Source organism: Musca autumnalis, unplaced genomic scaffold (assembly GCF_047663935.1).
Source record: "Musca autumnalis isolate F117 unplaced genomic scaffold, ASM4766393v1 scaffold_5, whole genome shotgun sequence".
NCBI lineage: Eukaryota > Metazoa > Arthropoda > Insecta > Diptera > Muscidae > Musca > Musca autumnalis.
In genome coordinates this window covers 111084290-111097221 of record NW_027412088.1, presented here as the reverse complement: position 1 = coordinate 111097221, position 12932 = coordinate 111084290, and the positions used below count along the sequence as shown (strand labels likewise).

The 12932-nt window shown below is 34.7% G+C and overlaps 1 protein-coding gene across 3 annotated transcripts in view; it reads left to right on the top strand.

Annotated features, from left to right (window-relative positions):
- esn (espinas) overlaps positions 1–12932 on the top strand; it is a 176114-nt gene that overhangs the window by 18242 nt on the left and 144940 nt on the right. Inside the window, exon 2 of one of the 3 annotated variants that reach the window (XM_073989990.1) lies at positions 3037–3111. The exons of 1 other annotated variant lie outside the window; for it this stretch is intronic. Coding sequence is in view for 1 of the 2 variants with exons in the window: in XM_073989989.1 (XP_073846090.1) it covers positions 9743–11220 (1478 nt within the window). In the remaining variant the exon portion in view is untranslated. Of the gene's footprint in view, positions 1–3036; positions 3112–8737; positions 11221–12932 lie in introns of those variants that run through there. One more of the 3 variants, XM_073989989.1, reaches the window with a different exon arrangement.

Sequence of the window (12932 nt, the reverse complement as noted above, 5' to 3'; positions counted from 1 at the left end):
TTATGTTTGGAACACAATATTGTATTTTTGGATTTGCAACTACAATGCTTGAACAAAACAAATAAATTGTAGGAACCAATATAGACATTTTTGTGCCAACAAAAGCGAAAAATATTTTTTCTCTGCGTGAATGACATGATGTCTTAACTGGGAATTGAACTCAGGTATTCCGTGTGCGATGTAGATGTCCTTACCATGCACGATGGGGCCGATGATATGTTTTTTAGGCAAAAAATCACAGGGGCAAGCTAGACCTTCAAAATTTCGTGCAGATGTTTATAATCGGCTTAGAAGATAATCTGCCAAATTTGGTTGATATCGGTTCATATATAGATATAGCTCTCATATATACATATGTTCGCCCGATTTTGAGTAATTGATGGACCAAACTCGAAAATTCTGTCCAATTATGATGATATTTGTAATATGTTGCGGAATTCGGACTGGAAATAAGTTTGCCAAGTTAGTTTGAAATCGGTTCAGATTTGGATATAGCCCCCTTATATATTTTCGCCCGATTTGAGGTATTTCGTGCAACAAACACGCAATTTCTGTCCAATTTCGAAGAAATTTGAAACGTGTGACAGGATTTGGTCTAGAAATATGTTTGCTAAATTATATTGAAATCGGTTCAGATTTGGATATAGGTCCCATATATATTTTCACCTGATTTTAAGTATTCGGTGCAACAAACACGCAAATTCTGTCCAATTTCGATGAAATTTAAAATGTGTGACGAAATTACGTCTAGAAAAAAAGTATGCCAAATTATATCGAAATCGGTTCAGATTTGGATATAGCTTCCATATATATTTTCACCCGATTTTAGGTATTTCGTGAAGCAATCACGCTATATATGTCCAATTGTGATGAAATTTAAAGTGTGTGACGGAATTTGGTCTAGAAAACATTATTGAGACATCATATTGAAATCGGTTCAGATTTGGATATATCGTTCATAAATTTTCTCTGTCGAAGTTAATTGTTTTCTCAATTTAGTTGGTTGATACCGAACTTCCTTGAGAACATAGTTTAACTATTTTTCTTTTGACAAATTGGCCGAAACAGAGGCGGCATGAATCAAGGTTTTGGTACTGTTGCCGTGTTCATAGCAGACTTCCGAAGCAAGTTTTCTTCCTTCACTATAATCCACATTAGGGCGCCCTCTCTTCTTTTTATCATTACCTTGTTCTAGCGTAAATACTGTGTCGCTAGCTAACCATAAGCTTTCAAATTGTAATACACGACTTTTTGACCTCCAATTTTTTTATCCATATTTGGTTAAGGCGTGCACAAATATTACAAATTTGCTTTTTAACTTCCGTCATGAAGTTGTCTTTGACGCCTCGATTAATTTTTGCAGAAATCCATTCTATAAGGAGTTTAGGTTTTCGCTGATTTTCCAACCAAAAATTAAAAATATCCAAGTTTTTAAGTTTTACGAAATTTGGAAGTTAAAAATTTTTTTATTCTCAAGTATACGCAAAAATTCTTTTCAAAATCTGTTAGCCGACATTGTCAACTTTCACCAGATACATATTTTTACGTGAAAGCACCCTGAAGTCGAAAGTTCTACTCCAAAGAACACATGGACGATACCACAGACTACATCAAAAACCATCACATACTGACACAACAAATTATTGACAACATCTAATATTACATTTACACTTTTAATAATAATCTTAATTTACATACCATTACCCGTATTTTCCATTTTTAAAAAATAGATAATATCAACAGATCAGGTTTTGGCGCCAAAATACTTAAATTGTTTAATTACGACTGAATGTCAGAAATAAACGGAATCATAATTATGACATCTTTGACAGCTTGGCATGTCGCCGTGGGTCGTCGACAGATTGTAATTTTTTGGTTTTGGAGGTTTGAAAGTGTTAAGAATATAATTCCGTTATTATTTGATTTCAATCGCTGACTTGAAAAAATGACTTTTTGCCTCAAAAACCTGCCATTGGCCCCATCGTGCCATGGTGACACCCGAATTCTCCGAATTTATTATATTATGAAATGTTCTGGTTTTCTACAGGATTCCCAATATAAATTTAAATATTCCAGACTGTGGCAATCTAAGCAAAATATTTTATCGTATGAATTTCATACCTCTTCAATAGCAGTTTCAGTCTTTTTGTCAAATACTGTTGGTGATGTGATTTTATTCTAGGTGATAAAAGAGAAGATGATGATTATGCAGATGTAATGATGTTTACAGTGTTGATGATTATGTGTTGGAGTTTTTATTGTTGTTGCCAAATGATTTTTATGTACATATGTGTCTGAAAAATATCCAAGCAGACAGACCATACTCAACCTGTCACATCGGTCTCTCGAGAATACTCCTTCCAACCAAGTCTTCTGTACCATGTTCGTACATTTGTATGGTCCAAAAGAAACGTGGCTAACAAAACACACTAACTGATACACTTATAACACTGTCGTAAAATATGTTGCTGTGACATGTTTTTCCTCGCTAAACGCTTGCAATATAAGAAATGAAAATCATCTTCATACAACGTGTAATTTTTTCAACAGCAATTGTCAAATGTTGACATTTTATTTGAATTTTCATTTTTTTCACCCATACATTCAGAGTGACAATTGTTTTGAAGTTGTTTTTTCATTGTTGTTTTTAACAGGCCGCTGAAACAAAACATTTTCCTGTAGCATTCATTTCCATGTAATAGCTATCCCCTTTTCACCACTTGAGAGTTGCGACTCTTTTTGTTGCCTGTCTGTATGTTCCTTTCTTTGCGACGTGCATTTATTTAGGATTGAGTTTCAAAGTTTTTCACTGGCACTTTCTAATTGAAATACTTTTCCGAGTAATGTTTATTTATTTAATTAAACGTAAGTAAAAAGTTAAGACGTGATTTTTGTATTTGCATTGACTTTGTCGTCTTCTAATTAGTCCAATTAATTATCAACACTACGACGACAATGCGACAAAGTAGGTACACTTGCAAAACTCACCAGCATGGAGTTCTTATCATGTTCATGATGTCTCTTCTTTCTTTTCAGATTCCACTTAGTTTACATGACGAAGTAAACACAATTCTTTTGTTTAATCTAATGAAAATTTAAATTTATCAAAATGTGAGTATATTTTTAAGAGTTTATACTGAAATCACCATAGGGAAACATGTATAAAGGAATAGATGGAATGTCTGTAGAGAGAACTATTTCAAAGGTCTACCCAGATGGGGCTAGCGGCTAGCCGTGTAAAAATCAGTAATAATAACGCTGAAGTTATGTGAAAAAATTTAACTATTGAAAGGTTTAAGGGAAAGTTCAGTGCTTAATCATTTTGATAGAATAATCTCAGAACTAAAATTCGACACAGAATGAAATAACGACTCAACTATGATTTTTGTATTATTTTTAATTTCTTATTCTCATCAAAGTTGACATAGTTTAACAGAAGAACGTCTCAGTTTAACTAACAAAATTTCCATTTTCTTACAAAATGTTTTTTCCATTGAAAATCACATTTCTTTCAATCAGTTGGTGAATTATGCACTTCAATAATTGCCCATCAGCAATACGTGAAACTTAATAACTTTTGTTCTTCAGACGAATTCAAAATATGGTGCTCCATATTCGATTGCAATTTCACGAATACACAATGGTATGCGGAAAGAAGTTGAGAAAATTGCAATGACTTTCCATGGACATTTCTATTACTCGTTGGGAACTCTTTAAGGCGTCGCACAAACATAGGGTAAGATTATCATCACCTGGCGCGGTAAAAATCATAAATTCATCGTCGATAATTGACAGACATTGACACAGATAAACTCAACAATAAATCGGTCAATTATAAATGAAACGAATGGTTTTATTGTGTCAGAATGTCTGTAAGGTTTTTGTAGGTTCTCTACTTTTTATCGCCACCGTTGATCTGTTCAATTGCATATTGCAAGAGAGTAGTAGCCAAATGGAAAATCCTAATGTAATATTTTGTGAAGTGAAAAATTGCAGTTGTAGTGTTTTATTTATTGTCGTTAAATGAATGCAAAACAACTCTAAGAGAGGAGATACGCTTAGGATGTGAGTAGTTTTCTTTAACAAAATGAAGTTGCCAGATGTTAAACGAACTAAACAAAATATTTTTTGCAGAAACTCTTGGTGCCATAACATTTTGTTGCTTGAAGTGAAAATAAAATTAGATATTTGGTAAAGATGTTTGTTTTTTTTTCTTTCTGCAGATTTTCTTTACTTTCTGCTGAATGACGTTATTAGTCCTTTCCATATACTGAATTCCATTTAATCGCTTAAGTTTTGGATATGTTTGGAATTTTAAAAGTTTAATTCGAAGATGTTTTTTCACCCTAATACTGTATTTTTAGTTGAGAGTTATACATGTTACGTCGCGACGTAATAAAAAATTCTAAAAAATAATAATATATAATAATAATAATTGTTCCACAAAAATTCCATACGGGACAAGGGAGACTTCTCTCATATCAATGAGTGCACCCCGATTCATATTAGCTCAATGATACTGTGTACTGTGTATCGCCGAGTCCGAACGGCGTGTCCTAAGACACCACTTTGCAGAGAAGTTTTACATGGCTGAAATACTCAGGAAATGTCGCCAACATAACTGAGGGGTATTTTGCCACCGTTGAAAATTTTGATCTTCAGCGTGCAAGGCGGGTGTGCATACCATTGCACCACCATACATAGTGGCAACTATTTTTTACGTTTAAGTTCAGCCGGGTCGAACTTTTTATACCCTCCTCCGCGAGTTGTATTAAAGTAAAACCGACTAAACTCTTCCCCACGTTTAAGCTTATTCCTAAGAGGAGTGAAATATGCTAACAAAGATTATCACTTTCTTTTAACCCACATAGCGCAGAGAATTTTTTTGTGAAAATTTTATATGAAATTGATATTTTTGAGACTTTTTAAGCACTTTTCAATAAGTAACTTTTTTCTCTAAATCGTCTAGTTTTCCTTCATGCCAATCCATTGGTTTATATGAATATTTTTCATATATCTGAATATTTATCTTTAAAAGCATGGGATGTCAGATAACAGACAATACTATAACAAAATGCAAGAAATCCCACAAAAATTTGCGAAAATATCAAAAGTTTACATCAATTTTGCCTTTCTGTGGGTTAAACAAGGTATAATACCAATGAAACATCCATGCTTTCTTTTCTATCCATTCAGAATCCGAAATATCATTTTACAGTCATTCTATTTGGACGATGTGTGTACACTAGGACAGTCCAGGGGAAGAAAAGAGAAGTCTTGGATAAACAACATTCAGGAATGGACCGGTATAAATGATGTTGCAACTCTACTCAGCGAGTGCAGAAATCGACAATCATTTGCTGAAATAATCAACAACTTATAAATACATATATATACCGTACATACTGTAATACATTTTATGTAACTGCATTGATCACCATAAATTCGTAAAACGAATAGGCAAATAAAGAAAAAGAAGAAGTGTACACTAGGGTTATGACTTTTATACAACCTCGTATGTAGGGGCGTCATGTTTTGATGAGTTTTTGGCCTAAAATTAGATAAAATCTTAATTATAAGGTGATTCGATAAAAACATGTCATGCAAAAAGTCTTTCAACAATTTTCCATATGCACACAGAGAAGAGATATTGTAGGAGCAATCATATTTTAAGAACAAAACAGTGTATTTTAAAGTCTGAAAATATATATTGTTGTTTCAACCATATATTTTGTGTCAGGAACCATAATGACACAATATATATTGTTGGGCCAACAATATATATTTCAGATTTTTAAAATACACTATTCTGTTCTTATAATATGATTGTTCCTACAACATCCCTTCTTTGCATGTGAGCTTTTTGACAAACTTTTGAAGTCACTTAAGCAGATGTATAACAGTAAATAAGCTTTGGAGCCACACAACATAACCAAAATTGCACATCCTTTTGCTTCTCATAAAATCTTTCATCATATCATTACATATAAATATATCATTTTATGTCATATATATAAAATAAAATTATATATAATATCAATTAAAAGTGGCTTGTGCGGGACCTTTTTAAATATTTAAATGCCATAAAAGTTATTATAGTCAATAATAGGCGAAATGTCACTCATTCGTGCAACCGTTAATAATTTTTTGAGATTGCTTTCCATTTCATAGATTTTTCAAAAGAAAAAAGAAATATTTTTTCATTGTGGTTTGTGCGCGACCTTTTTAATACTATAATAGAATAAACTAAACATCGGTCATTAAGCTCGACTACAACGAGAAATTAATTAAAACAATTAATATTAAAAATGGTATACAAAATTTTCTAATAAATAAACTTTATTTTAGTCAATAATAGGCAAAATTTCATTCATTCCTGTTACAGAAAATTATTTTTTGAGAAAAAAGGCCAAAAGTCATAACACAAGTGTACACCTTCAACCAACCTAAAATCAACCAAAAGATGAACCTATATTGATAATTTTCTGAGTGGAGGCTTTCTACCCATTGAGAATCCGAAATACCAAGTAACGTTGTACTTTCCAATCTGAGAACCCACAATACCTATTCTATGGGGGCTATATCAAAACATGGATCTGTAACGACCATTCTCTGTGGGAATGTTCTGTACCCCCGAAGATTAGATTACGAAGATTAAAAACCAAATTTCAGCAATTTTGATTAGATAATATGGTTAAAACTTTGAAAATACCGAAAATCGGGAGACATCGCTCTATGGGGGCTATATCAACATGTAGACCTATACCGAAGGAATGTTGTTTATCTTCAACGAAGATTATATACCGAATTTTACCCATTCCTCTTGGATAATGCGGTTAAATGACAAATTTCTAAGGGAAAGTTTTGTAGCCAAAAAGAAGACAAAATAACAAATTTCTGCAATTTTCGGTAAGATAATGTATAGCTTTCTATGGGGCAATATCAAAACGTGAAGATATACTGACAAATTCCTGGGGGAAAGTTTTGTAGCCCCAAGGAAGACTAAATGCCAAAATTCAGGCAATTCGGTAAGATAATATGGCTAAAACCTTCAAAATACGGAATATTAGGACATACCGTTCTGTTGGGGGCTATATTAAAACTTGGACCGATATAGCCTATTTTTAATAGCGCAGCCTTCACGATTTTAAGAACCCAACTCCTGGGAAATGACATAATACAAGAACTCAAACAAATCAGGGAAAAAAAGAACGGAATACTTAAAGGACATATATTTCATGGTATACTATTGCTTTGACCAAAACCAAAATTAGCAGATAAACTTAAAGACCTTGAGTTTCACCTATATACTTGTTCTTTGCATCAATATACAAACTGGGAAATTTTCTATCATGATTGCGTCAGTTTGTCTATCATGCATATCGACGCTTTGTTTCATGAAACGAAAATATACACCATTTTCTCATGTAATTCGAAACATTCCAGTTGTAATTCGTAACATTTCATTTGTAATTCGATTATTCTATTTGTAATTCGTAACATTTTATTTGTAATTCGAAAATTCCAATTGTAATTCGAATTATTCCATTTATAATTCGAATCATTCTATTTGAAATTCGAATTATTTCATTTGTAATTCGAATTAATCCATTTGAAATTCGAATTATTCCATTTGAAATTCGAATTTGTTTTTTTGTAATTCGAATTATTCTACACCTTTTTCAGATGTAATTCGAATAATTTTAGTTGTAATTCGAGAATTCCATTTGTCATTCGTTAAATTTTATTTTAAATTCGAGAATTCCAATTGTAATTCGAAACATTTCAATTGTAATCCGAATTATTCCATTTGTAATTCGAATCATTCTATTTGTAATTCGAATTATTTCATTTGTAATTCGAATTAATCCATTTGAAATTCGAATTATTCCATTTATAATTCGAATTATTCCATTTGAAATTCGAGTTATTCTATTTTAATTCGAATTATTCTATTTGTAATTCAAATGATTTTATTTGTAATTGGAATTGTTTTATTTTGTGACGATTGGTCCGTAATTGCGGCCTGGAGTTTGATTACACTTTTTAATGGACGGACGGACACACACATCTAAATATCGCTTTATCTCGACGAGATATGAATTATGTAACACAAAATTATGTAACACAAGAGATGTGTGTGTCCGTCCGTCCAATAAAAGTGTAATCAAACTCCAGGCCGCAATTACGGACCAATCGTCACAAAAGAAAACAATTCGAATTACAAATAATTTTCGGAAAAACAAACTTATAATAACCTTTCCACATTGGGGTGTAGGGTATAATTATAATTAATTATAAATAATTACAAACCATTTGTATGTCGACCAATAAATTACTTCTCTCAAAAATGTCCTTCATTCACTGCATGTAAGTAATTTCACCATTGTATCCCAAATAAAATTGGATATATGTATTTAAATGTGGCAACTTCTTCTTGAGTGTATCTCTAAATTTCACTCAATACCATGTAAACTGTGAGATAGAGATACATGAACGAAAAGATGAATGAAATTCAAACCCCATATTCGAATCTCTTGAGCAGAAACAGCTTTACAAACAAGTCTGTATTAAAGAAAAATAGAGAGACAAATTGAAAAGACTGAGAGATGAAAAAATAAGCATTGGCAGTGAGAGAAATATTTGTGGCTTAAACGATGATCAGCACAATGACGATCATTAACTTCATTTGGCCAACTGCTTCTTTCTTCTGCAAACCGGTGTTTTGTGTGGTGCAGACACATTCCATGCTTCCTCAATGCCTACCTGTACGGGCTAGCGGCGGTGGTGGTAGTAATGATAATAGTCTTCTTGGCTCTTGTTAGGAGCTCTGTTTTGCGGGGAGTTTTGTTGTTAACTTTCTTTCGATTAACAATTCGTAAACACAGAGCCAACATCTAAGCCAGATCTTGATGGTGTCGTTGCTTGTTGGCCGGCCGATCGAGTAAAATGATCAAACAACAAATTTCCATGTTTATTTAGTTTTCAGCTGAACATCGCCGTAAACGCATCGCCAGCGGATGAATTCAGTCCGTCGTTAGTTGTTTCTTTGCCATTCATTCATTATTATTGTATCGTGAAAACTGATAGCCGCGCCGCGATCGCTATTTCACTACGACAAAGTGACTGTGTTGCGGTTTAAAACGTGTTTTGTGTGTTTTTATTTTGTTTTGTTGCATTGTTTTGAAGCGGTTTTTGGGCACGTCTCTTAATACCACCAGTAGAATACACCATTGTGGTGCACTCTGAAATTCTGCGAAACGATTTGTTGGTGTTTTCCATTTTTGCGTAAAGCAAATAATTAAATGATTAGATGAAGACGGTAGTTGTAATGGTAGTAGTAGTTGCTGATCGTGCGTAGTATCAATTTATCGTTACAACAAATTCCGATCACGTATGTAGAACAAACGGAGTGAATAAGTTGCCAATTATCGCCAAGAAAAATAAAAATGAAAATAAACCAAAATCGAATGGAGTCAATAAAAACACGCCTTATATGAAAATTTAATGTCTATAATTAGACAATTGATCATTTGATTGATGGATTGATGGGGTCCGTTGGACGCATAAGCCTCCCGTTGTGTATGGTCATCAATAGTCGATTATTTAGTGTTTCTAATTAAAAGCGTGGCGACGGACGACCCACATAAAATAAGTGAAATTTAATTGTACATCTTAATTTGTAGAAGTGATTTCAAAAGACATTGCCGCATGCGTCTTAGAAATTAGAAAAAGTAACAAAATGACAAATACAGATGCAGGAAAAACTGCAACGGTATCTACGCCAAAATCCACATTGGGTAAACGTGCCGCCAAGAAACTGTGGAAGTTGATAACGGTTAATACTCAACATGATGGCGGTGGTGGTGCTGGTGCACACGATATTCCCACAACAACGCCTGCGCGAATTGCACATGGCTCCAAGACATGTCGTGACATGACGGCGACGGTACCAGTGCCAGACACCTTCGTTAATGATAAGGCCTCCACAATATCCCTTTCCACCAAATACTCTTCCACGAATTCTTCATCGACGCTTGATTCCAACTCGCAAAAGTCCTTGTGCACACTTAATGAGGCTGCCAAATTATTTCCACGTAATATGCCCAGCATCAGACGTAGTCGTCGTCGTTTGCAACAGAACGGCAGTGGCACGCAACACGCCACCACTCGAGAGCAGTCAACAACAGGTCAAACACCGACAACAGCAACAACCGCAAAAGCAATTTTCAATACATCACAAAAAAGTGCCTTTGCCAGGGTTTCCCAAACACATAGTGTTCAAACAATGGAATCCATTAACCCGAAATCCAAAAAACCCAAAGCTAACTGTTCCAAACATCAACGTGCGAGTACCACAACCATGAAAACAACAGCAATTACTAATAGCTTGCCACAAAAGAAATGTTCTAAAACTAGTCAAAATCGCAACGAAAAGTCCAGCAATAAAAATCTAACCAAACACCATGCAAAAATTCATCATGCAACTCCATCAGCGCCACTGTCAGCCATGACATCAAAATCATTGCCACAGCAGACCAAACTAACGCCCAAATTGTCTCAAACACTTTACCAATGCTCAGCCGCCGACATAGACGCCATGCACTCGCAGCAATCCAGTCTGATCAGTTATGATCTGAGTTGTACTACCAGCCAACAAAGTATCATTACCAATGACAACAGTAATGTTGGTCACAAACTTGTCCCGAACATGTCAGATGACACAATTCTATCGTCGGGCATTTCATGTCCCAGTGAAACACACTCCGAAGCAAGTGCCACCGATTCACCAACGTTCCATCAAACGCCTGTCATACATCAGACAGTGGCAAAAGCGTTTCAATACAATCAACGACATAATCTTGTCATTGGCGATAATCCAGACGAAGACGAAGATGCACTTATTTCTTTGGAATTGGAAATGATAACTGGTCGTTGTGCCGGAGAGAAGAAGAACGTTATCAGTGCATCATCACACACGAAAAATGCCACCACATCGTCTTCTTCTAAGCCAAATTCAAAGACAGATCCCTCTCTAAAGGTGATGGGTTTGCAAAATTTGAATAAATGTCGTAACCGCAATGCCGTGTGGATGCATGCGACAGTTAGTGATGATCAACAGCTAAGTGATATTGAAGAACAGTTACAGAAAATACAAAAACCGTCTAACGACAATTATGGTGGGAAATCTGTGAAGAGTATGGAAATTCTGCAATCAAAGTAAGTTCTAGTTATTCTATGGTTGATACATACATATTTAGATATGTATTTATGTTGTTTGTAATAAAAACAATGGGAATTCTCGTATTATCGATTACCAAATGTCAATAAACATATTTAGTTTATGGCTCATTATAATTATTGAAATAATATCACAAGCTTAATTGTATTGTCCATCAATTCATTAGCTTAAGAGGGAAACAAGTTCCACATTTATAAACTTTTCATACCTCAATTTAAATATGATCTGTAGTAGGAAGGTTCTATAATGCAGTCGACATGTCTAAAGCATGCGTGATCGGTAATATTGTTGATATTACGAAGTTTTTGGGTAATGTAAGAACACCATTGCCAAGGAATAGCGTAACAAAGAGAACAATGTTCTGATTTGTTTTGGTAGCTTTCGTGCGTACAAACTCTGCCAATATATTTCACATATTCACATTTTGGTTTACTCTCTTCCTGGTCGACTGTGGTCTAAAGCCACATTAGCATGGTCCTCAATTAGTTACTCAGGTGGCCCTCAACAGAACATTCGTCTTATAAACCGAACTAAAAATAGAATCTCGTGTTCCACTTGTTAACTTCATAGAAGTTTTGCCCTACCACTTCTGAGTGTACCGCCAGGCCAACCTATTCCTGTAATTCCGATCGTTGTAGAACCGATATAGCTCGTAGTTCACACGATGTCGATATTCACCATCAACGCAGATTGGCCCGTAACTAAGCTAATGTCGTTGTAGAACCGATACGACTCGTAGTTCATACGATGTTCAAATTCACAATCAACACAGATTGACCCGTAGATCTTTCGAAAAATGTATCTATCAAATATGCCAAGTACAGTTTTACCTAATTGCGCAAGTAACCATGCTTCGGAACCATTCATTTGATTTAAGCTTGACGAGATGCGGTTTTGTTTTTAAAGTGCTTAATTGGCCAACGTCGCATCTATTATCGACTCTCTTTTTTATTTCACAATTGATGTTGTTTATTGTGCTTATGACGGAGCCGAGGTAGAAGAAGTCTTTAACTGCCTCAAAATTGTAAGCATATACTTCCACTGTTGGTCCGAGTTCTGTGGACACGTCGATATTTACTGACTTTTTACAAGAAAGGCTGTATCCTTGCCTGAAATCTCTTCTGATACCCCAAACTTGTCGGAGATGTATCAGTTAATGTCATCTAATTAAACCAAATGAACTTTGCGGAAATGGACATGGATAGGAATACCTTTGAATGTAAGAGGCTGACGAAGATTAATCTGCAATCGACAAAAATAAGATAAGTGTTAATCTGCATATCTTGTGTCTTTCACAGATTTGCCACGTCTCAAGCCGCATTGATATGATCCAATATTTTAGTTGTATAGGGGGAGACTTGTGCCTTTATAATTTGGGCACACAATCTTATATTTCTAGTGCACAGACATATGATACTCAATTATCGGATACGCATTTCTCCTGCCAAATGGTGCTAACCAGGTGAACAGCTCGGCTGGTAAGCCATCGGCTCCTTCGGCCTAATTATTGTTAGCGGGGTTATATCTGTCTTGCCTGAGTGGTATACACTCTTCTGGAATTGGATCTGTGGTAACTTCATCGTATTCGTTATTTTAAACAAACAGTTTGGAAAAATGCTCTTTCCATTACATGAGTACACTATCTGTACCTGTTACCAGATTACCTTGCTCGTTTTAACAGGAGGATGTG